We start from the raw sequence: 27,155 nt of genomic DNA, 5'->3' as shown, positions 1-27,155 counted from the left end.
AGACACCACAAATAGATGCTTTAAGTGCTGAGGAACTGGATAAACCTCTGACCCCATCAGAATTACTAGATGCTATTAAGTCACTTCAAAGCGGGAAATCAGCAGGCCCCGATGGCTACCCTGTAGAATTTTATAAGAAATTCTCCACTCAGCTAGCTCCCCTCTTATTGGCAACGTTTACAGAAGCTAGAGACAATCAAATTCTACCTCAAACTTTTCGTCAAGCATTAATCACCGTCTTTCCTAAACAAAATATGGACTTGTTACAATGTGCATCATACAGACCAATTTCACTCCTGAATAATGATGTTAAAAGATACTCTCAAAAATTATAGCTAGAAGGATGGAGAAAGTGCTGCCTTCGGTAATATCACAGGATCAAACTGGATTCATTAAAGGCCGACACTTATCTTCCAATCTACGACGCCTATTTAATGTAATATATTCACCAGCAAAGTCAAATCACCCCAGAGATGATGATATCACTAGATGCAGAAAAAGCATCTGATATGATTGAATGGAACTACCTTTTCACTGCATTGGAGAAATTTGGGTTTGGCCCGAATGTGTGTGCATGGATCAAGCTACTGTATACCAATCCAGAAGCTTCAGTTTGTATTAACAACATTTGTTCAGACTACTTTAAGCTAGAACGTGGCACCAGACAAGGATGCCCCTTGTCACCACTGCTGTTTGCAATCGCCATTGAACCACTGGCGGTCCACTTTCAAAATTCTTATCAGATAAAGGGGATTATCAGAGAAGGACTGGAACAGAAAATTTCTCTATATGCAGATGATTATGGTTTTATATATATCAGACCCAGAAAACACTGTGCCTGCAGTTTTAACAGCACTTACAGAATTTCAAAAGATATCCAGTCTCAGAATTAATCTGAATAAAAGTATACTCTTTCCAGTGAATTCACAAGCTTATAATATTAGATTGGACACCCTACCTTTTACCATAGCAGATCAGTTTAAATACCTAGGGGTAAATATCACAAGTAAACATAAAGCTCTTTATCAACAAAATTTTGCCGTCTGTATGGAAAAAATTAAGCAAGACTTGCATAGATGGTCAACCCTTCATCTCACTCTAGCCGGAAGAATTAACGTTGTTAAGATGAATATCCTTCCTAAACTTCGTTTTTATTTCAAAATATTCCAATATATATCAATAAATCATTTTTTAAGCAATTAGATTCAACTATAACCTCATTTATTTGGAACTCAAAACACTCACGTATCCAAAAAGCGACCCTACAAAGACCTCAGGCAGAAGGTGGCATGGCTCTACCTAATTTTCAGTTTTATTACTGGGCAGCAAACATACAAGTTAGACACAAATAAATGAACATACACAGGCTTGGTCCACAATAGAAGTAAAATCCTGTAGTACTTCTTTATACTCCCTGCTCTTGCGATAATGCAAGTTATCGCAAATATACTAAATAACCCAATTGTGCTTTACTCACTCAGAATATGGAACCAATTTAGAAAGCAATTTAAGATGGAAAATGTTTTATCTGTGGCATCCCTGCAGGAGAACCACCTCTTTCAACCCTCACAAACATATCCAGTTTTTAATACCTGGAAAAGATTTGGGATTAAATTGCTTAGAGATCTTTATATAGACAGTATCTTTGCATCCTTTGAACAATTACGTTCCAAATTCAACTTCCCAGCTACACATTTCTTTCACTATCTTCAAATCAGAAACTTTGTTAAACAGAACCTGCCCGATTTTCCTCATCTCGCACCCTCCACCATGCTGGAAAAAATACTGCTCAATTTCGAGGAATTAGACACCATTTCCACATTATATAAAATTTTGTTAAGAGTCCCTTCCTGTCAAAGATCCAAGAAGACAATGGGAAAAAGATCTCTTAATATATCAGAAAAGGAGTGGAAGGAAGAATTGCAGAGAATTCACTCAAGCTCCATATGTGCAAAGCATAGAATTATTCAACTAAAAATTATACATCGAGCTCATGTGTCTCGCTTAAAACTGTCCAAAATGTTTCCAGGGCAAGATCCAACCTGCGAACGCTGCAACCAAGCTACTGCCTCACTGGGTCACATGTTTTGGGCTTGCACCAAATTAACATTTTGGACCAAAATTTTTAAGTGCCTTTCAGACAGCCTTGGTATCACAATCCCTCCTAACCCATTAACAGCTGTGTTTGGTGTTCTTCCAGATGGACTTGAAGTGGAGAAGGACAAGCAAACTGTGATTGTATTCACAACACTTTTGGTACGCAGACTTATTTTGTTAAATTGGAAGAATCCTAACTCTCCTCTGATAAGTCAGTGGGAAACCGATGTTTTATATTATTTGAAATTGGAAAAAATCAAATTCTCAGAGGATCTGTACAGAATTTTTTCAAAACCTGGCAGGAGCTAATCAATAATATTTTAGAATAAGAAGAAATAATTATTTCAGCATTTCTCTTCCTTCTCCATTTATTTATTTATTTATATATTTTTTCCTTGTTTATTTTTGCCCTATTAAAAAGCCCTTAGCAATTCTCCTTTGGCCATGCTCTCTTATTTCGCGGGTGGCTCTGGAACGCAACACCCGCGATGGAGGAGGGATTACTGTAGTCCATTTCAGGCAGAGCTGAGTTGCATTTTCACCCTTCACTGTCATCTCGCATATCTGAAAGAAAACTACTTATAGGCAGTTTTTATAATTGCGCAGCAACAGCATTCTGTATAAATGTCAAGTTTGTAAAGTTATTTTTAGGAATCCCCCCCCCCCCCCCCAACTACAGTAGACCCCCGCGAAGTCGTAGTTCAGAATTTGCAGCCTCAGTCATTCACGGATTTTTCCTTAAAACCGATCTAATAATTGTTAGCGGAAACCGCAAATATCCTCTACAATTTTTATGGCTTTTTTCGTGGCAATACTGAACTGTAGAGCAAACATGGCTTGGGATGGTTAAAGTAGTCAATAGAATTTGAAACTGACTCCCAGCAGTCCCTGCAGTGGCTCTGATTGGTCTTCTGCTGAGGGTGCAGGGGCTGTTGGAGTCAAAGGATGTCAGTGCAGCTTTTAAAAAGGGGGCCGGTGACCAAAAGCAAAAAAAAAAAAAAAAAGTTTTTGTAATTTGTGTTTCAACTTCCTGTCTCTCTGCCTGCCTTCTGTTGGGTTACCTGTACTTATTCGTTTTGTCCTAGATTGTTTCGTGTTTGGCGTCTGCATTGTCTGCCGTCTGCGTATGTACATGAGGACTGTAAGTGGATTTATGGCCATCCTGCAAAGAAAGAAGCGCTCCTGAACCCATCCACCCGTCTTCACCATTTCAGGAACTAGCAGTAGGACTATCTTTACATTCTCATTCAACATGCGGATCTCTGGACTATCTAGTTTCATCATTACATTTCATCCGTTGCCATTATTCATGAACATTTTTCATGATTTACTGCGTGTCTTTTGTTGGTGCTTTGTTGTATTTAATGTGTAATCATTGTAAGGAGAACAGGGGTTGTATCGTTGTTTTCATTTATTTCATTTGTTTATATTACATTCTTTATTTGCCATTTCATTAACGGATTGCTTTGTTTTTGTCTCCAAGTGCGTGCGGGTCGGGCCAAGGCTGGGTGCATCCCTGGAATCTCCACCATAAAAAGAAATAAATTGCCGTCTTCTCAACGGTGTGAATCTTAGCGGCACTGGACCGCTATAGCGTTATTCATTTCTCCTTGCTGCTGATTGACTGATTAATCTCCAGCTGAGTGTTCTTGCATTTTCCGTTTTGTTCCTCTTAACCCTTAAACTGCCACAACAGTAACCTGCTAGTTACTTTTTAAAAGCAGCTAGTTAATTTTTTATTTTTTTTTAAATGTGTGCCATACTTGACCTCTGTTAAATGTTATTTCATTTAGACCTGAATTTCACTTTATTGTGGAGTCAATTGTTATGATTCAAATCCATGTGCTAATATATTAAATATTGTACTTGCACATTTAAAGGTGCTATTTCTTCCAAGTGATAAAAGTACAGTACACTATGGATCCATTGCTGCCATTAACATTATACATAATATTAGTTTAGTACCATTTCATTTATGTGCATGGTGAATTAAGGTTCATTTCCGGTCTTTCAGAGAAAACCACTCACATACTTAAAGTAGCATGCATGTAAAGGTGAAAGATTCCTTTGCCAGTTTCGATCAGTGTGGACAAGGTAGAAAACAAATAAACTGCTTATTTTGGAAGACAACTTCTGTCTTTTGTCTCCGACATGAAATCTGCAGTGTGTTCAAGTTTCCTGATTCAGCAGTGTATGATTGTGAAGGTTGCCACTGAGCAATACCTTCATTACAATGCACTTGTGGTAACCCGCTGATTAAGGTATCTAGGTTATCAATTAGATAGCTTCCGAAATGTAAAAAACTGCCAATGAAAATAAATAATTTAAAATGAATGAATTTATGCACTGTCAGTACTGTCCATCACCTTTTTATCAATTGTAAATAAATGTAATAATGGCTGTAAAAGAGGGGTGTCAGGGACCTCTGGAAATGCGCTAATTCGCAGGTTTTAGCTAACAGAAAGCCGAGTGCAGGAGTCACAGTCAGATGACTGGCGATACGAGACTGTTGAATTCCAGTATTTTATATTTATTTACCGTAAAAAAACCGAAACAAACAAACAAACAAACATGCTGAAGATAAACCAATATGGCGGAATGAAAAATCTGTTGTGAAAAGGCAACCACTTCCGGTCGAGGGCGTGACCTTATTAAACTTTCTTACAATGGCTATAGCAAACAATGAATTTTTTTTAAAAAAAAAGCTTATTGTTCAGTCATTGCCCTTTAAGAGCAAAGAGTGAAGCTGTACCAAAGATGATAGTGCAAACAGTACCTGTTACTAAAACGTTTTAACTTATTATTTAATGCTCTGCAGCTGCAAAAGTATAGAACAATGTTTCTACCTTGGTCTTCTCTTTAAGACATAGGAGTTGTCCATCTCCCACAATACGATTTCAGTTGGTGTCACTTATAGTTTACAAATATTAAGTCACTTTATGTCACAAATGCCTAGCAGCTATACTCATGTCTATAATATCAATTTAAGATCTTTTTAAATATATGTGGAGTGAGTCTTACAGTGGATATTTAGTAACAGTGAGATCTAAAAGAACCCAAAATCCAAATTATTTGGTCTTGTTTCAAGTTAGTAATATAACTTCATGTCAGCAGGCTAAGTCCACTATTAATCAAAGTTTTTTGATTAGTTAAAAAAAAATTATATATTATATATATATATATATATATATATATTATATATATATATATTATATATATATATATATATATATATATATATATATATATATATATAAGTGGGAGTGTCTCATGTCCAGACTTGTTTATTGAATTTGCACTAGCACTGTAATCTTTTTTTTCCCCATTCTACTCTGTACTTTGCCAACTTCTTAACGTAGTCATAACTTTACATCCAAGGCAAATCACATTACTAACTGGGATCAGAGTTAAATATCCCTTCTTTCTCTCAAAAAGTCTTATCGGTCAATTCCATAAATGTATAGTTTAAGTGGTACTTTTTCCCCCTCCAAGTCTGCTTAGGTAAAAGCTGTCGTTTAGTGCTTTTCCCTACCTTGTAGCCAGTGCTACTTGGTAGGAAATGAGACAACAGAAGTAATCACATCTGAAACATGTCAAGCTGACTGGTGAGCCAATTAATTCAGGAACACATTAAATTGAAGTAAATGCTACTGCCCAAAGAAAGTTCATGGTGGTAGTTTGTCATGGATCAAAGAATAATCCTTAAGTAGCAGAAAAGGGCTGGAGTCTTTCATGCCACCAGTGTGGCAAGACAGACCATGCAACCTATCAAACAACAGGTACTTTCACAAAAACTTGATCCAGATTAATTAAGGGAAACATAAGTAAAACAAAGTTTTACTACTATTATTATGTATCAATGTATTTACTTTGAACACTGATGTAATTGTTTTCTATGCTTGGTGACAGCTTTTCAAATTAGAGAAAAGACATCACATGGAACCAGGTTCACAGAATTGAGTGCCCATTGTTCTTTAAACCTATGGTTTCAGAGAGTAGTCTTTGCAACCAGTACAGTGTGAGTGGAGGCTTTGTTGTAAAGCAGAAGGAGATAATCAACAGCATTTCTTACTGTATTTTACTGATGGCTGACTTTGAAGCGTGTAATCAATATGAACAATATTCTAACACCATAAACAACTGTGCACATGATATTGCTGGAACTAGCTTTGACCATGATGCATTTTTTTTTTTTTTTTTTTGGTAAAACACCAGTTTTCCATAGCTCCAACCCCAGTAGTGAAACACTTATTACAATTTGACTTCAGTCCAAATTCATTAGCTAAAGATTATCTTCGGAACAATGGACATAGTAATGTATCATTTAACACTGTGAACCTCTAATATATACAGACCATGTCCTACTGTTGGATTGGTACTAAAATGTTGATTTTGTTATCAATGCCAGCTTTCGGACCTCAGTATCAGTACCAGAATGGTTCAGAAGCAAAACAACAGATAACTCCAAAGCCTCATGTCTTACTCCAGCCTCCCTGGTGCAGCACACAATTGCTTGCATATCTGATATAATGCATCATTGCTCCTGATAGCCATTGACATCTCAAATGAATCTAATCAATTTGGAAGGTGGGGCAGGATGCCCCCATGAAGTTCAGATCACAACAAATCAATGATGAAGTGAGGCAATTTTGCTCCATGTGAAGTCCAGATTGCCTCAAAGCAATATAGGGGTCCCCCCCCAGTGAAGACCAAATCACAACGAAGCAATAGGTTTTCCCCAAGAAATCCCAATCACGTCAAAGCAGTAAGGGGGTGGGGGTGTCCTCGCATTGAAGCCCATAGTTTTGTTTTGTGAATTCTACTAAATAAACATTTTAATATAACTGCAATAGCACATGTCCAGAGAAAGGGAGGATGCACGGACTTAAGAGGAAAACTGGCATTTACTTCCAGCACTGAAAATCCCGAAATGCTGATAAAAATACTGAACCATTTTAAAATGTGTTTTTCGGTTCTTTTCCATACTGGTATATCACAAAACCCTACCATGCTCATGTTTAAAAAGAAGAATGACTTCATCCAGTCCAAGACTAGTTTCTGTAGTGCCTGCAATCTCAAACAATTATTTCCAGCACTCCCATATGACTCATTCCATAATGACAAAACTTTCTGCTATCATTAATGTTAAGGGTGGACCTGCCCTTGGATCATTTCAGAGACAGAATTTTGTAAATCATCTTTAACTATGGAATATGTTGACTAAGCAATTATAAACTTTACTGCTCTTCGGCATTAGAAACTGTGATATCCATGGTGATTTGGTTCTGAAACAAAAGAAATAAGTCTGTAAATAACTAATGATGTAAACCAGTAAGCAACATACTATACTCAACAAGAATCAACCTTTGGCAGTATAAACTATCTATACCCTTTTTTAGGTTCAGGTCCAGATTCTCAGTCAAGTACAGTATAACAAACTTTTATGAGAAGCCAAAAATAACACTTTATATTCCCAACAATAAACTATCACTGCTGCTTTCCCATTGCAAACAATATATAAAGGTACCTGTCTGCTCATCACTACAGAATGTTCTTACTGGTGTCCCTTTTGAAACCTCTTCTCGCTTTATCAGCTTTTCTTTTCTTGGAGAACGCAGCAGGATAGGAAAGCTACCAGCCACCATAGGCTCAAAATCAGTAATGAGTGTTACTTCAGTGACTAACATTTTTACTAGTCTGGGAGAAACTGTTAATGGGGTTCCTTCACCCCAATTCTACAAACACTTTGCTTGCAATCTGACAGTTTAAGAATTATGAATGGATTTATATGTTTACACTAATTGTGTTACTCGGCTTCACCCAGTAAACTTGGTAGGACAATGGGCCTCTGTTATAGTGTCAACAATTAATTGGATGGATGGATGAAGAATTTCACTTTAAAAAGGTTCTAGGACTAGAACTGGTCCATGGACTTTGAGTTGACAGCCCTGTACTAAACTCATTAATCGACCCTCATATACAAAAAACCTACACTAACATTGACAAAAAAATCACTAATAGTATAAATTGCGCAAAATCAGCTAAAGAACAAGCAGGTACATCGGACAAACCATTAACACAAAAAAATTCACAAAGCATTCAATTGTATGTGAAATACAGCTTCACGGCCCAGCAGTTTCCTTGGAGAATTTTTATTTCTGGCAAATATCACCATTGTTTATTAAAATTACAGATGAAATAAAACTTATCAAGTGTCATCTCATATGAACTTTACTCTCTAGCTAATGGAGAGAAAGAAAACACAGACAGACACACAAACACCTGCTCCACTGCTTAATTATACAGATATGATAATGATCTGAAATGCATTAGCCACCAGAGTCAAACTAACAACTTATGTTTTAATTAATCTTGACCTAAAAGACTTAAGATACCCTATGAAGCAATTTCTTCAAATTATAAATTAGAAGAGGATGAAGAACCAGGAAAGAGACTTTATTTTCAACAGGAATAAGAAAAGAACTCCACCTAGGTCTGGTCTTTATATTAGAAATAGGTTATTAAACAGCTTAAAAAAAGAGCGAATGAGACATAAAATAATAATATTGGGTAAAGTAAATTGGAAAGGCACAAAACTTTAAAATATTGCCTTGCTTTTATTCCCCAAACTCCCTTTAATTTTTCTTCCAATAAATCCACTGTTTAGTGATGGTAACTCTCAAATATAATTACTTACTGGTTCTGTGCCTCTTCAGTGGTCAGACTGCTCTTTACTGTAAACTAATTGAATTTACTTTTTATAACTTAAATGTCTGGTGTGTCAGAGGTGGGAACTGCCAATGACTCCATCATATAAGAATGGTATTTAACAACATAAGAAAATCATGGTTTAAGTATAGAAATTAATTTCTACAATATTTTAATTTATTCCTTTACTTGACAAATGTTACAGTTGAAATTACATTTGTAAAAATGTGTCCTTTACACATGTTAAAAACATTGAATTTATCCTATATAAATCTAATTTTTTTTTTCAATGGATTTCAAATATCTCAGCAGTCTACAGTAATATTGGAAATCCATAATACAAATATTGCTACATTACCTAAAGTTTTATTTGAGTCCTTGAAAGACGGTTCCGTCAGGAAATAATTTAAATTAGAAGGTCTGGTATTTTGGTTATTCATCTTTGTGCAGTGTGGTATATTAAGAGTTTATTACATATAAAATTACTTATGAATATTAGACCACCATTTGGTCTTAAGAATTAAGGATTCATAAGCCTTATACTGTAGCATGCAATACTGACAGACATCATCGTCCACTTAAGTGAAATAATTTTAGCATGCCATAGCATACACATAAATAACTATATTAATAAAGCTTTAAGAGTTAAGTTCATTTTGCTACAGAATTCTCTGTAGTAATGCCAACATTGCAGGTACACCATCTTTTGAAATGTAGAAAAATGCAATTTGCAATGTAAACAAAAAAAACAATTTTTTGTCATTGATGTGAAGACATACAGTAATCCCTCCTCCATCGCGGGGGTTGCGTTCCAGAGCCACCCGCGAAATAAGAAAATCCGCTAAGTAGAAACCATATGTTTATATGGTTATTTTTATATTGTCATGCTTGGGTCACAGATTTGCGCAGAAACACAGGAGGTTGTAGAGAGACAGGAACGTTATTCAAACACTGCAAACAAACATTTGTCTCTTTTTCAAAAGTTTAAACTGTGCTCCATGACAAGACAGAGATGACAGTTCCATCTCACAATTAAAAGAATGCAAACATATCTTCCTCTTCAAAGGAGTGCTTGTCAGGAGCACATAATGTCACATAGATAGAGCAAACAAATCAATAGGGCTGTTTAGCTTTTAAGTATGCGAAGCACCACGGCACAAAGCTGTTGAAGGCGGCTGCTCACTCCCCCTCCGTCAGGAGCAGGGAGAGAGAGAGAGACACAGAGAGAGAGAGAGAGAGAGAGAGATAGAGAGAGAAGGAGAAAAACAAACATGCAAAAATCAATACGTGCCCTTCGAGCTTTTAAGTATGCGAAGCACCGTGCAGCATGTCGCTTCACTAATCAGCTGCACAGAAGGTAGCAACGTGAAGATAATCTTTCAGCATTTTTAGACAAGCGTCCGTATCGTCTAGGTGTGCGAACAGCCCCCCTGCTCACACCCCCTACGTCAGGATCAGAGAAAGCGCAAGAGAGAGAGAAAGAGAAAAGTAAACTGGGTAGCTTCTCAGCCATCTGCCAATAGCGTCCCTTGTATGAAATCAACTGGGCAAACCAACTGAGGAAGCATGTACCAGAAATTAAAAGACCCATTGTCCGCAGAAATCCGCGAACCAGCAAAAAATCTGCGATATTTAAATATGCTTACATATAAAATCCGCGATGGAGTGAAGCCGCGAAAGGCGAAGCGCGATATAGCGAGGGATCACTGTATTACAATAAAAATACTGCATTTGATTTTTCTACCACATCTGTTATTTTTTTCACTATAATATGGCTGAAGTATTTAAAACTGATTACCTTTTTTTAATAAAACACAGCTATAAATAATGCAATGCATTATCAAGTCAATGAAAATATAGTTGCTTAACTGTAAAACAACTTGAGCATACTGCAGGTGCCCGGGAATCACTTAAAATGTTTCTCTGGAATAGTAACATTTATCAAACTGACCTGTATAATACATAACAATCAGGTTCTAAGTCAAATATCAAACTGACCATTTATTAACCGAACTGCAGAATACTAGATTAAGCAATCTTATATACATTCATCTACATTCTGAACCCAATGAATCAATTTAGACTTTTGGGGGTTGGGAGGGATAAGAGGGATTAGCTTTTAAAGCATTAAATACTCTATCAGTTTCAAAAAGAGATCTGATTTTAATTGTAACTAATAGGATGAAAAATTTAAAATCCAGTCAAATTCAAGAGGGTTTCCAATAGACATATATAAATGCAAAACAATGATTGAAGCTTTATAGGTTTATAAGGTCTTTACTGTCATATACACAGAGTAAATGAAACTCTTACTTGCATGTATAAATACTAATCTGTGAAAATTAAAAAAAATAAAGGCAGAAGATATGAAAATGTAACTACCGGAAGCCATTTTAACTCAATTATAGACCCACTTCAAAATATGTACAAAATGTAACAACTTACCGGTTCAGTCATCAATCTTTGCCAAGTCAGAGGTAGAAAGTTTCCACTGGCAGCAGGAAACACTCCCATTAGCTGTTCAAGAGGTTTAAACTTAAAAAGAAAATTTTTTAAATCAATACGTTCCAAAAATGAAGTTTTTTTATTAAATATATTTAAAAATTATGTATATGTGTATTTGACAGCATTCTTACCGGCTTTGTTCCAGCTTCAAACTCTTTGAACATATCTTTAATATCTTTAAAATCAGAGGCAAAAGGAGCATAGTGAAATGGATAAAACCATTTCCAGGATGCACAGCCCTAGAACAGGAAAGTTAAAGTTAGGCAATGTGAAGTAAAAAAATCAAATGATTAAATACATGAAAATGTTACTTTAACAGAGGATATACAGTGGAACCTCTAGATAAGAGTTTAATTCGTTCCAGCACTGAGCTTGTATAGCGAATTTCTTGTATCTAGAACAAACGTCCCCATTGAAAATAATGGAAATCCAGTTAATCCGTTCCGCATCCCAAATATATTAACATAAAAATCAATTTTCCTAACAAATAACACTGATAAATTATATATACTGTAGTCTACCTTTAATAAATAACACTGGTAAATAATATAACTGATTATTAAAAGAATCAAAACAGGTGTCCAAAGTGCAGTAGAGCATTCAATAAATCTTTAATCCTTAAAACAGTTGTGAAGTGGAGGTTTAAAGTACATAAGAATAACAATCCTTTAACACGAGGTTAAAACGTCAACAGGAAGCAGTCTTCAAAAAACTGATGACAATCCCCGGTGCTTCTTCTCTGTTAGCGTCTCACCTGCTTCTCCCATGCGGGCTCTGCAACAGGCGAGACACTTAATGCAGCTGACCTTCTCTACACCGTCCTGCTTCAGCTGTTTGGCTCGCCTGTTCAGCTCACTGTTCAGCTACACGCGAGCCTGTACTCGCTCGCTCGCTCTCTTGCACCGACTTCCTACTGCTGCAGATTCCTGCCTCCTCCTGCAACCTCCGTTCTCTCTCCTCTCCTCTCTTTTCTTTTACTTCTTCTCCCCCTTAACCGGCTCGCGCTTCTCTATATATGCGGGGAAGACATGGCAGCTGCTAGGGTTACCACTTTTAATACAAAAAAATAAGGGACGCATACGTATTGATTCAAAACGGGACGCGCAATTTCATTCTCAAATACTGGACGATTCCGTATTTTAAAGGACGGGTGGCAACCCTGCCCAGCCCATCAGCCACAGGACAAATCATGGATGTGGGCAGTTTCCCACCTGTGCACTTAGTTGAGAAAGGCAGACACCGCAGATCGCCCTGCGGCTCGCTACAGCTACCACGCCCCCTCGCTAAGCCGCGAGCTATACCCACAGCCTGGCTCGTGGCTCGTTACGTGAGCCAATGCTCGTATTTAGATCTGAATTTTTCGCTCATACTTTCCTCGTATTTTGAATTTCTCGTATACAGAGGTGATCGCATCTCGAGGTTCCACTGTAGTCACAATTAGCCATGATGCTTTCACATAAAAAAATAAATTATAGGGAGTATCATTAAAGTTTGTCAACTGGTACTGCGAAAAATGTTTCTGTGATGGCAACATGTTTGAGTCAATAGTGCCTTCAGGCCTATTTATGGGAAAATGTTTGGACACTGACATTACCCCTCAACAATTAACCTGGAAAAGTAGTTACATAATGCTGGTTTGGATGTACTTATCAATTATGTACTGCTGGGGTTGGCAACCTGTAGCACGCAAAACGATTTTCAGTGGCACTCTGACTGAATTGAAATATAGTATTAAAAAAAAAAAAAAAAAAAAAAATCACATATATATTTCTCTTCTGGTTCGTCCTGCTTCCACTTCAAAACCGGTCCCGTCCACACACAGCCGACACAGCATTTCTCGATTCCTAATCGTCCTCTTCCATGTCATGCACTATACTGGCCTGCTGAGCGTAATACATCCAACATGTACTCGAGGTGCTGCCACAACAGTCAAGTAGCTTTACCACCTTTGCGGGAGCCACCTGTGTCTTTACAACAGCTTCTTACACAGCAAACATCAGAACTAAAAATTATTGTGAACACATTCGAGAATGCAACTCTTCTCTAGCGTTTGCTTCCATGGCTGCACAGATAACTTGTCCTCCTGGCCACGAACCATACTGTTTTAAAAATCACCAAATCTCTCCACTATACGCTAACACTTCTACCTCTCCAGGATACGGACAGTTATATATTTTTGACAAAGCACAAGCTACTGAAGTATGCTTACAAAATAAAGCAAACTCTGCATGCAGCGAAAATGTATTTCTCCAGCTAGATTCCATGCTCAGAACCATCAACCCCATCGCTAAATCATACAAACAGATGCATGAATTCGCTCAGTCCAATCCAAAAGCATCTGTACGAATGGTTTACAAAGGAAAACCCTAGGCAGGATTTAAGACGATACAATGCCCCGACATGTCACAGCGATGTTGCAGCGATTTTCGTCGGAGAAGATGGCGAAACGCCTGCCGAAAGGGACATTTGCATCTATCCCATAGGCAACTCCTGTAAACAGATTTCCACGCTCAATATCAATTGCGATCCTATGGTTTACCCACTTTTATTCCCTTATGGAGACATTGGCTGGCACAAAGATTTACAACATGTTCCCGATAAAAGTACCGCCAAGCGAATAAGACTTACTCAATGCCAATTTTATGCATACAGATTAGCAATGAGGAATACATTTAGTATTTTGCACTCCAGCGGCAAACTATCCCAACAGTACGTCATAGATGTGCATGTTAAAACGGAGGGTGCGCGTCTCAACTATCTCAGATTACATCAACAAGATCTGCGCATGGAACTATTAGATGCACTGCAAGCAAACGCTGAAAATAACGTACGTGTAGGCAAAATGATCAAATTACCGTCCACATTTCCAGGAAATCCAAGATACATGCAACAAAACTATCAGGATGCCATGGCATAGTAGGTAAATTCGGAAAGCGCGATTTATTTATCCCTTTCACATGTAATCCTGCTTGGCCGGAAATTCTACATACACAGTCTTTCAAGAAGTATTTATTGCTTCTTGATTTCTGAATTCCTTTCTCACCGTTTTCCATTCCTATTCTTACACCGCCGTATGCTACGGCGGGCGTCGGATAGTATATATATATTTTAATTACAGCACACCATCGTTTTCCGTATGTGACTCACACATGAATGGAAACCACGTGTTCAGTGCAGGCCATGATACGTTAAAACAAACTTCTTGTTGTATTTTAATTACAGCGCATACAGTGCATCCGGAAAGTATTCACAGCGCATCACTTTTTCCACATTTTGTTATGTTACAGCCTTATTCCAAAATGGATTATATTCATTTTTTTCCTCAGAATTCTACACACAACACCCCATAATGACAACATGAAAAAAGTTTGAGGTTTTTGTAAATTTATTAAAAATAAAAAAACTGAGAAATTACATGTACACAAGTATTCACAGCCTTTGCTCAATACTTGGTCGATGCACCTATGGCAGCAATTACAGCCTCAAGTCTTTTTGAATATGATGCCACAAGCTTGGCACACCTATCCTTGGCCAGTTTCGCCCATTCCTCTTTGCAGCACCTCTCAAGCTCCATCAGGTTGGATGGGAAGCGTCGGTGCACAGCCATTTTAAGATCTCTCCAGAGATGTTCAATCGGATTCAAGTCTGGGCCACTCAAGGACATTCACAGAGTTGTCCTGAAGCCACTCCTTTGATATCTTGGCTGTGTGCTTAGCGTCGTTGTCCTGCTGGAAGATGAACCGTCGCCCCAGTCTGAGGTCAAGAGCGCTCTGGAGCAGGTTTTCATCCAGGATGTTTCTGTACATTGCTGCAGTCATCATTCCCTTTATCCTGACTAGTCTCCCAGTCCCTGCCGCTGAAAAACATCCCCACAGCATGATTCTGCCACCACCATGCTTCACTGTAGGGATGGTATTGGCCTGGTGATGAGCGGTGCCTGGTTTCCTCCAAACGTGACGCTTGGCATTCACACCAAAGAGTTCAATCTCTGTCTCATCAGACCAGAGAATTTTCTTTCTCATGGTCTGAGAGTCCTTCAGGTGCCTTTTGGCAAACTCCAGACGGGCTGCCATGTGCCTTTTACTAAGGAGTGGCTTCCGTCTGGCCACTCTACCATACAAGCCTGATTGGTGGATTTCTGCAGAGATGGTTGTCCTTCTGGAAGGTTCTCCTCTCTCCACAGAGGACCTCTGGAGCTCTGACAGAGTGACCATCGGGTTCTTTGTCACCTCCCTGACTAAAGACCTTCTCCCCCGATCGCTCAGTTTAGATGGCTGGCCAGCTCTAGGAAGAGTCCTGGTGGTTTCGAACTTCTTCCACTTACGGATGATGGAGGCCACTGTGCTCATTGGGACCTTCAAAGCAGCAGATATTTTTCTGTAACCTTCCCCAGGTTTGTGCCTTCAGACAATCATGTCTCAGAGGTCTAAAGACAATTCCTTTGACTTCATGCTTGGTTTGTGCTCCAACATGAACTGTCAACTGTGGGACCTTATATAGACAGGTGTGTGCCTTTCCAAATCATGTCCAAGCAACTGAATTTACCACAGGTGGACTCCAATTAAGCTGCAGAAACATCTCAAGGATGATCAGGGGAAACAGGATGCACCGGAGCTCAATTTTGAGCTTCATGGCAAAGGCTGTGAACACTTATGTACATGTGCTTTCTCAATTTTTTTATTTTTAATAAATTTGCAAAAACCTCAAGTAAACTTTTTTCACGTTGTCATTATGGGGTGTTGTGTGTAGAATTCTGAGAAAAAAAATGAATTTAATCCATTTTGGAATAAGGCTGTAACATAACAAAATGTGGAAAAAGTGATGCGCTGTGAGTACTTTCCGGATGCACTGTATGTTCGCGCTCCACATTCCCCACCCACATTTTGTGCATGTGACTCACAGTAAAGGGAAACCATGTGTTCAGTGCAGGCTGTGCTACGTGAAAAAAACCCTCTTGCTATTATTAAGTAACATACTGCCCTAAATGAACTCATAAAAAAAAAAAAAAAAAACTTGATGTTTGTTCTTTTCAAGACTCTTGGACGAATGAATATGGAGATGTACAACAAAAGGATGGTGCTATGTGTGCGTTAGGCTGTGAAAGTGTTGTGTGTTGTATGTCAAGTGTACAAAGACATTATCAAACTAAACATCAGTCCACGTTTAAAAACTCTAAAGAGAAAAGTGAAGCTATAAAAAGGGCTGTTTCTGGCGTTACGAAACAAACTACTTATTTTAGTCAAATAATTGGAACCAAAAATAAAGCCACAGAATGTAGTTATAAAAAAATTTGACAAAATATTCTTTTCACATATGATCCTATGTATTTTAAAATATTGAATGACCAATAATATAAGACCTGGTAATAATGGGCTTCAAAAGTATATACTTTTACCTCTCTATTATATAAAAAAAATCCTGGGACGAGACAACACTTTTTCAGAGAGATCATTTCAAGTCTCGCCAGACGAAACTTTGTGCCAAGAGATTTAATCATGCCCATGGTCGACTCGCCTCTTAGTCATGTGAATGCTATTGTCAGACACAGTTCCTGTGCTCTCGGCTCTTATAAATTTTTACGTTTTCCTCATTAATACGACATACAATATTTGTTTCCTTCGATGTACTCCTTTTCTGGACAACAAATTTTATACGTTCTAGATGAAATGTTAATGACTAAGCGAAGAAGAAAGTGCAGTGCATTGAAAACAGGCCCAAAAGCATTGGAAAGAAAATAATTCAAAAAAGAACAATAATAATTTAAGTGCAAATTCAACAAATAAGGAAAGTTATAATCAGCCCAGACCGAGCAGTGGCGGAAATAAAAGACAGACTAGAAGACAAAGTAGAACGCCGTAAAGAGGTTCAAAAACATTGGCGCGATACGCATGCAGAGCAGGTTAAAGATCATGAAAGTACAGATAAAATTCCATTACAACGAATATCTTTACAACGAAATTTTAATCACAACGAAGTATTTTTATGGTCCCGACAGTATCCCCATATGACACGAGTCTATAGAAATCTCATTATTACGAAGTATATTCAGCAGATACTTTCATTACAATGATGTGCCCAAAAGACCTTGAAATGCTTGAATGAATCATCCACAGGGCAGTTAGTTCTGTGGTCGCAGCTCAGTTGTGTACAACAATCCCCAAACAGAAACACTAATTTTTTTTTCCTTTCTTCTTACTTTCCTCGTACTGTTTTTTTTTTTTGCTGTTTTTGTTTTCTGTGGTTTTCAGTGATACCTTTTGATTGTTGCTCGTCAACATTTGAAAAACATCCATTGGAATTTAACTCACTGTCACCCTCCTATAGAAACGGCAGACATGAAAAAACGATAACAGTTCATACTAGAGAGAAAAAAAAAACATTTTTGCAGCTCTCAATTGTGGCAAAAAGAAAAAAAGACGTTGCCAGTGAATATGAAATTTCGCCATCGACACTGTCTACTTTATTGAAAGACCGAGCAAAAAAAGAAGAAAAATCTCAGGTTGCAAATGTATGCGAACTGCTGCATTTGAAGAAATCGAAAAACCCATTTTTATGTGGTTCAGTGATGCTCGTTCAAGAAACATTTCTAGTAATGCAGAAATCATTCAAGAAAATGTGAGGTTTCAAAACTCTCTTGGGACCTCCCCTAACTGGACAACATGCCGAAGAGCATCCTGAAGTGTGATCACTGTGTCTGTGGAAGATGGTTTATCTGTTGCCGGGGCAACAGCAGGCTCACTTCGCTGGGGCGGCTCTTCACCAAAGCAAACAGAAAAGATCTTGATGGGTGATGCAGGGAACAGTATTACTTGGCCACTAACCTGGCCACGACCCTACCTGACTGCTGTGTCTGAGTATAGGAGAGAGTGGTAGATCCTGCTACAACAAATAACCGTGCTGTTCCTGTTTCAAGCTGAATAAAGCTTGTTTTGCTAAAGTACTGAGACTAAGCCTCGTGTTTTGGGGTGCAAGACAGGGACTTATAGCACGCCCATGATCTTTTAGGATTCGCTTCTGTGGTGCCTCACTGAAGCGTTGTGAGCCTGTGGTTGCCCTGCCACAGCAATGGACAAACAATCTTCCAAAGACGCGGGAATCGTGCTTTGGGTCGCACTTCAGCATTACGTTCCCATATTGGGGGGTATCCCAAAAGAGTTCAGAAATATCCCAATATGAAGAAGAAAAGGATGATTCGGCTTCTGATTGGTAACTGTGCTGCCCACAACAGGCTTCCGAATTTAGATAATGTTCACATTGAATTCCTCCCACCCAATTGCACAGCAGTGCTTCAGCCACTGGGTTTGGGCATCATTCGCACCTTGAAAGTGTATTATTGCAAGGAAATGCTGAGAAAAATTCTCATCAGCATAACTTGTAGACAGGAGAAGATTAAAATTAAGGCGAAAGAAGCAATTGAAATGATTGCAAACGCCTGGACGCAAGTTAAAGAAAGCACTATTGCAATAACTACAGAATCTCATTACAGCGAAATTTTTATTACAACGAAATTTTTTAGGTCCCTGGCAGTTCGTTGTAATGGAATTTTACCTGTACTAAAATTCGAAAGTCTCAAAAAACTGATAGTAAAGATCGAATTAGCGAAAACAATTGGAAATTATTACTCAGTGAAATAACAGAACAGTGAAGAGAGATCGAATATATAAGGACATAGGTGATATGACAGAAGTACGTAGATATTGTTTGGCTTTAAAGTTTAAGACGGAGACTTGTAGATTGTCTAATTCGTGTTGCCTTGAGGGAAAAGTGTTTCTTCCCAATGAAGAGGTGTGCCCGTGAGAAATAAAAGATATTATTTGGTGAAAGTGAAATCCACAAACATTACAGGCAAAATATCCAAATCTACAATAATCTGTCTGCATCATTCAATGCTCAAAATCGTGTAGATTTACACAATATGAGAATCTCTGGTCCCGCAATAATTAAAGCTACTACAAGTTTAATTTCAAAGAAACCACAATTCGTTCAGGTTTATATTTATGATCATGGAGAAGCGATGCAAAATAGAATCGAAAGAGTTAAATGACTGGACATATTAGAAATTCTACAGCCAATAATGGATACAAATCTATACATCCAAAATTATTGCACCTTAGACGAAATGTATTTGAAAAACACAGAAAAAAGTTTTTTTGGATTTCTATATAAATCTGAAAGATCATGCTCAAATATATAATAAACCAACATGTGATGAATTGTCAGCAATAATAATTTCAAAAGATGGAGATATCAAAGACAGAGTTGATATTCGTGTTTATCCGAAAGCACAGCACAGTTCATTGCAAGCGGCAGATCCAGGAAATGACTAGCACGTAGGGCCTGCACGGAGGTTGGCGAGCGAAGCAAGCAGTGGGCAGAGCCCCCTGGTTTTACAAAATAATTAATCTATGAATTTCACGTTTTTCAGGAGGTCCTTCGATTCTGATGTTGTTCCTTCTATATCCGTTTTCAAACACAACTAATTTATCACTTTGTATTCAGCTTCTACTTTTTTTTTTTGGAAACCGTGGCAGATGTTAATTGTGCAAATATTTACGACTCCCATGAAAGATGTAGAAATTCTTCAAGTTTAGCCCCAAGTACTAGGATTTTATTCTCAATTTTGTTTATATTTTCCTGTATATCTGTCCATTTTTGCTTTTCTTTTGCCTATACATTAAAGTTATTGCTTAAATATACCTCCTAAACCTTTATCTCCTGGTTTGTTTTTATTTCACCATGTGTGTAATCTTTATATTGTCCCTTAAAGCGCGGATAAATGGGGAGAGTTACGTCAGGAAGAGCATCCGGTGTAAAATTTTGCAAAATCAATATGCAAACAACAATACAAATTTTCATACCAGATTGGTCGAGCCCCGGGTTAACGACGACTGCCACCAGTACTGTTAGCCAACAGGGTGCTGGCGGAAATTGGGCTACTGTTGGCCAAAGAAGAAGAAGAGGGGGGAGACGTGTCCGGAGGCAGAAGGAGAGGAGGAAAGTAAAGAAAGTGGAACTGAGGGTAGGAACTTTGAATGTTGGCAGTATGACTGCTAAGGGGAGAGAGTTAGCAGATATGATGGAGAGAAGGAAGGTTGATATATTGTGCGAGCAAGAGACTAAATGGAAGGGGAGTAAGGCCAGGTGGATTGGAGGGGGATTCAAATTGTTCTATCATGGTGTGGATGGGAGGAGAAATGGGGTAGGAGTTATTCTGAAGGAACAGTATGTCAAGAGTGTTTTGGAGGTGAAAAGAGTGTCAGACGGAGTAATGATTATGAAGCTGGAAATTGGAGGTATGATGATGAATGTTGTTAGTGCATATGCACTGCAAGTTGGGTGTGCAATGGGTGAGAGAAGATTTTTGGAGTGAGTTGGATGAAGTGATGAATAGTGTACCCAAGGGACAGAAAGTGGTGATTGGAGCAGATTTCAATGAGCATGTTGGTGAAGGGAACAGTTGAGACGAGGAGGTGATGGGTAGGTATGGTGTCAAGGAGAGGAGTGAAGAAGGTCAGAGGATAGTGGATTTTGCCAAAAGGATGGACATGGCTGTGGTAAATACGTATTTTAAGAAGAGGGAGGAATATAACGTTACGTACAAGAGTGGAGGAAGATGCACACAGGTAGATTACATCCTATGCAGAAGAGTTGATCTCAAAGAGATTGAAGACTGCAAAGTGGTGGCAGGGGAAATGTAGTTAAGCAGCATAGGATGGTGGTCTGTACGATGACGTTTCAGATCAAGAAGAGGAAGAGAGTGAGGGCAGAGCCAAGGATCAAATGGTGGAATTTGAAAAAGGAAGACTGCAAGGTTGAGTTTAGGGAAGAGGTGAGACAGGCACTGGGTGGCAGTGAAGAGTTACCAGACAGCTAGGAAACTACAGCAGATGTAGTAACAGCGACAGCAAGAAGGGTGCTTGGTGTGACATCTGGAAAGAGGAAGGAGGAAAAGGAAACCTGGAGGTGGAATGAGGAAATACAGGAAAGTATACAGAGGAAGAGGATGGCAAAGAAGAAGTGGGATAGTCAGAGAGATGCAGAAAGTAGACAAGAGTACAAGGAGATAAGGCGCAAGGTGAAGAGAGAGGTGGCAAAGGCTAAAAAAAAGGCGTATAATGAGTTGTATGAGAGGTTGGACACTAAGGAGGGAGAAAAGGACCTGTACCGATTGGCTAGACAGAGACACTGAGCTGGAAACGATGTGCAGCAGGTTAGGGTGATAAGGGATAAAGATGGAAACGTACTCACAAGCAAGGAGAGTGTGTTGAGCAGATGGAAAGAGTACTTTGAGAGGCTGATGAATTAAGAGAACGAGAGAAGAGGTTGGATGATGTGGAGATAGTGAATCAGGAAGTGCAACGGATTAACAAGGAGGAAGTAAGGACAGCTATGAAGAGGATGAAAAATGGAAAGGCCGTTGGTCCAGATGGAAGCATGGAGGTGTTTAGGAGAGATGGCAGTGAAGTTTTTCACCAGATTGTTTAAGGGAATCTTGGAAAGTGAGAGGATGCCTGAGGAGTGGAGAAGTGTACTGGTGCCGATATTTAAGAATAAGGGGGATGTGCAGGACTGCAGTAACTACAGGGGAATAAAATTGATGAGCCACAGCATTAAGTTGTGGGAAATAGTAGTGGAAGCTAGGTTAATAAGTGAGGTGATGATTAGTGAACAGCAGTATGGTTTCATGCCAAGAAAGAACACCAGAGATGCAATGTTTGCTCTGTGGATGTTGATGGAGAAGTTTAGAGAAGGCCAGAAGGAGTTGCATTGCGTCTTTGTGGACCTGGAGAAAGCATATGATAGGGTGCCTCGAGAGGAGCTGTGGTAATGTATGAAGAATTCGGGAGTGGCAGAGAAGTATGTAAGAGTTGTACAGGATATGTACGAGGGAAGTGTGACAGTGGTGAGGTCTGCAGTAGGAGTGACGGATGCATTCAAGTTGGAGGTGGGATTACATCAGGGCCCTTTCTTATTTGCAATGGTGATGGACAGGTTGACAGACGAGATTAGACAGGAGTCCCCGTGGACTAGGATGTTTGCTGATGACATTGTGATCTGTAGCGATAGTAGGGAGCAGGTTGAGGAGACCCTGGAGAGGTGGAGATATGCTCTAGAGAGGAGAGGAATGAAGGTCAGTAGGAACAAGACAGAATATATGTGTGTAAATGAGAGGGAGGTCAGTGGAATGGTGAGGATGCAGGGAGTAGAGTTGGCGAAGGTGGAGGAGTTTAAATACTTGGGATCAACAGTACAGAGTAATGGGGATTGTGGAAGAGAGGTGAAAAAAAGAGTTAAGGCAGGGTGGAATGGGTGGAGAAGAGTGTCAGTAGTAATTTGTGATAGACGGGTATCGGCAAGAGTGAAAGGGAAGGTCTACAAGATGGTAGTGAGACCAGCTATGTTATATGGTTTGGAGACGGTGGCACTGACCAGAAAGCAGGAGACAGAGCTGGAGGTAGCAGAGTTAAAGATGCTAAGATTTGCACTGGGTGTGACAAGGATGGAAAGGATTAGAAATGAGTACGTCAGAGGGTCAGCTCAAGTTGGACAGTTGGGAAACAATGTCAGAGAGGCGAGATTGCGTTGGTTTGGACATGTGCAAAGGAGAGATGCTGGGTATATTGGGAGAAGGATGCTAAGGATAGAGCTGCCAGGGAAGAGGAAAAGACGAAGGCCTAAGCGAAGGTTTATGGATGTGGTGAGAGAGGACATGCAGGTGATGGGTGTAACAGAGCAAGATGCAGAGGACAGAAAGATATGGAAGAAGATGATCCACTGTGGCAACCCCTAATGGGAGCAGCCGAAAGAAGATGATGATATCCGGTGAACACCTTCAACACAGACTGCAATGTCTTCATCATCTTTATGCACAGAAGGCAGAGTTGTGTTTCCAGAAAACATTGATGATCCACAGGGGGTCACACCAAATTTTAAATGTATTTCAAATCATAAACTGGTCTGTACTTTTGATGGAAACAGAAAAAAATTACCAAAACTGGGACCATTTTCATAAATACTTCATTTCATTCTCAAATGTTCCTTAAGGTACTTCACAATGTAATGAGTTCAAAGCTTATTTCACAGATTATGTGCTGATTTATGAAATCAAGCACTTTTCAGTTTTAGGTCCCATGGCCTATGTATCCCACTTCTCATAAGCATATTTTTTAGCTTTTTAAACATGCATACAAAACATTAGGGGTTGTGTGAATTGTATAGTATCTTAAATGCAAAAAACTGTATGTGTCTACCTAATCTGTATGTAGGACTGGCATAGTGACTGAATACATAGACTAGCCAGAGCATCTCTTGTAGCATTCCATAAATGAAAAACTTTTTCCTGGCATTTTGCTTTTCATAAAACAAATATTCATAAGGATATCTTCTTTTCACAATACACTCATTGGATATTTATGCAATTAGATTAGCACAATTTACCTAGGCTTGCCTTGCAATGACAGGATTAATACTTACTGGATTTAAAAAGGCGTCAAACCCAAAACATGGTGCTTGTTATTGTCCATTTTTGATGGACATATCATTACTAAAAAGATGGCTGCAGCATCTTTGCGGTTTCCTATAAACACTGATGTTTAAACAGTTTAATGTTAATCTTTTCAGTTAATTTTCCTTTTTACAAAATTCACAAAGAACAGATTCTGAAATTAGCACCCACTAGAGTTATATCATTAACAAAACTCTGATACTCTTCCGATGCTTTAACTCACAATTTAACAGTTCTGGGTTAGATTCAGGATCCTGCCCCATGTTTAAGTGACTTTTGCAAATTAAACTTCCACATGCATGAGTGTACCCTGCAGTTTGCCCAGAATAGTATCTGGACAAAACTTAATTTCACTTTCTCTCTTTTTTTCCTGCTTAAGGGTCATGTATCAGGTAACCCTGCACTACTACTACTACTACCACCACTACTAGGCACAACCCGGGGCATCTTAACTACATGTTCAAACTACCTCATGTAGTTCTTCTAGATCCAAAAAAAGCAGTGATTTCACTCAGAGGTCCTCCTATATTTTTCATAATCTTATCTAATTGCTGACAGTAGGGGTGAGCGGTATGACCAAAATTCTATATCACGGTATTTTTCTAAATTATCCCGGTTTCACGGTATTGGACGCTATTTTTTTTCCCCCATGCATGAGTGAATGTTAACCACATTTTCCACTGCAATTACTGCAGTAGACTGGCTAAGAATAACCTATTCCACTGTTATGAGAATTTTACATTGTACAAAAAAGCATTTTAATGTGCACACAAGTATTAATCCAGGTTTGCATGGCCCCATAAAGTGATAGTTTTCAAGGGGGTGGCACTAAAGAGAAGGAATCACATTGCATGACAGTTGCAGTCAAAATATAGAACCTTTTTATTGAACAAATTTTGCAAAAACTTAAACTATGATTTTGACAACATATTTTCAACCATCCAAAGAGGCATTTAGACTTAGTAAAATATCCAGAGGTGCTTGTCAAAAGTTGTATTGCACTGAACATGTCTTAGAAAAGGAATAAATAGTATATATTTTTTGTGAACCAACTACACTTTGTTAATGTTAACCATCTCTGTCCACTGACACGTTAAAGTGACTTTTTCAACAACTTTACCATCAATAAACTGCATAATATTTAAACTAATGAATAATAACAATAAAATAAATAATAGTATTATTACTGATAGCTGCACTATTACTTCAAGACTTCAAGCCCAGATGCATTACACAGTATTCACCAAATTAAAATAAAATAAAATAAAACAAGTGCAACTTTGTGATGACATCCTTACCAACTGTACCATCATTTAGGCAAACTGCATTAATATGGACCTTGCTTCAAGCTAAGCTATATGCATAAATAATAAAACTGCAACTTGCATTTACTGTATAATGCTATTTGTGGTATAGCCCTATGGAAGTGCATTAGGGCCACGGTGAAGAAAAAAAAAATACAGACACAGGGAAGAAAAGAACAAACTACCGGTATATGTCAAGAATAAAGTCGACATGCTGACTTTTTTCGACATTTCCACTTTAATTTTGACGCTTATGTCAAGATTAAAGTCGACATTTCCACTTTATTCTCATAGTTTACTTCATAATTAAAGTAGAATGTCAAACTAAACTTCATCCTAAAATCAAGGTTTAATTTACTCGATTTTCTCAAACCCTGTCATAAGTTAATGCAGCACATTAAATGCTTTGTGTTGTGTTCCCCGACCCAGTTGTTAATCACTACGCTTCTTAAACTGACTTCCTCCGCACTAAGAGGAGGCAGCAATCACCGCACAGAATCCATTCACTTCATGATATTCCTGCACTCTATAAATTTAGAATGCTAAGATAAATACTTGATATCATTTTTATGATGAAATGCATTAAAGCAGGTATTAAACAAGCACGGTAGTGAGGCGGTAGTGCTGCTCCCTGGCAGTAAGGGGTCCCCAGGTGTACGTTCAGTGTAGAGACCTTTATGGCAGGTGTGACGAGGCTCCAAAAAACTGGATGTATGAATGGGTATTGCACAGGTTTAACTTAAATATTGTGTAAATGTTGGGTTTGTGATCTGGTGGTTGGAGACACGAACACAGAATTCAAAGGATGTTCTTCTGAGCGGGCTTTCTTTATTGCACGCGTGCTGTCTGCCTGACGTACCAAAACCCCAGTTCCTATCCTTCCTTTTACTTTCTCCACATAACCAATTACCACACGATAAATGTCTTTGTGAAATTGAAACTAGTTATAAACTTAGCCCACTGAGTGTTCAGAACTTTAAAAATATCTTTGCTATACATGTTTAATTATGCCATCAATTCAGGGTTGCGCCCATCCCAGCAAACACTGTGTGCAAGGCAGGAGAACATCCTGAACGAGTCGCCAGCACATCGCAGGGTGAATACGAGCAACACATACACTAGCAGGGTCAATATAGCATAACAAAATCCCACATCCTACATGACTTTGAAAGGAAACTGAAGCACGCTGAGTAAACCCACTAGAAAAACATGCAAATTCAAGGCAGGGTACACCCGAGGCAGCAGTGCAACCTCCACGCCGCCGTGCCCCCACATGATTAATACATGCTTTAATGCATTTCATCATGAAAATATCAAGTGTTTATCTTAGCATTCTAAATGTTCTGAGAGCAGGAATATCATGAAGTGAATGTATTCTGTGCGGCGATCGCTGCGGGTGCCTCCTCAGTACAAGAGGAAGTCAGTTTAAAGGAGCACGTACTCGATTTAACATGGCTCGGGGAACACTTAACACAAAGCATTTAATGTGCTATATAACTTATGACGGGGTTTGAGAAAATCTAGTAAATTAAATATTCATTTTACGATGTTCTACTTTAATGGCAAATTACGAGAATAAAGTCAACATGTCGACTTTAATCTTGAAATAAACGGCCAGAATAAAGTAGAAATGTCGAGAATAAAGTCAACATGTCATCACACTATTACACAGTACCCAGGTACATTACACAGTATTGAAAACAAATAAAACAAGTACAACTTGGCTTGCAGTATTATCCAGTAGTATAGAAACAGTATTTACACATTTGAACATAATGGTCCACCATCTGACCTTTTAAAACCAAAGCATCTCCAGATAACGGACGCGACTCCTTTTTTTCGGCAAAAGTTATTCTGTGTCATCATGTTCAATTTTATCGTCTGCTACAGCTTCAGTTTCAGAATGTTCTCTGTGCAATACCTACACTACCACTACCTATTTAGCGGTGTAGCAGTGAAAAAGAGCCCCCGTGCAACACAACTGTGATTAGCGGTGTAGCAGTGAAAAAGGTCCCCATGTGAACAGTTTCCCGCTG

The 27,155-nt window shown here is 38.7% G+C and overlaps 1 protein-coding gene across 2 annotated transcripts in view; it reads right to left on the bottom strand.

Moving 5' to 3' along the window:
* xrn2 (5'-3' exoribonuclease 2) overlaps window positions 1-27,155 on the bottom strand; it is a 309,462-nt gene that overhangs the window by 187,419 nt on the left and 94,888 nt on the right. For both annotated transcript variants that reach the window (XM_028797522.2, XM_028797523.2), the window contains 2 exons: window positions 11,442-11,549; window positions 11,251-11,340 (listed from right to left, as the gene is read on the bottom strand). In XM_028797522.2, the coding sequence (XP_028653355.1) occupies window positions 11,251-11,340; window positions 11,442-11,549 (198 nt within the window). The remainder of the gene's footprint in view (window positions 1-11,250; window positions 11,341-11,441; window positions 11,550-27,155) is intronic.

Source organism: Erpetoichthys calabaricus, chromosome 3, assembly GCF_900747795.2.
Source record: "Erpetoichthys calabaricus chromosome 3, fErpCal1.3, whole genome shotgun sequence".
Classification (NCBI taxonomy): Eukaryota; Metazoa; Chordata; class Cladistia; order Polypteriformes; family Polypteridae; genus Erpetoichthys; species Erpetoichthys calabaricus.
The sequence above is the reverse complement of the archived record's forward strand: the minus strand, read 5'-3'. Positions and strand labels throughout refer to the sequence as shown.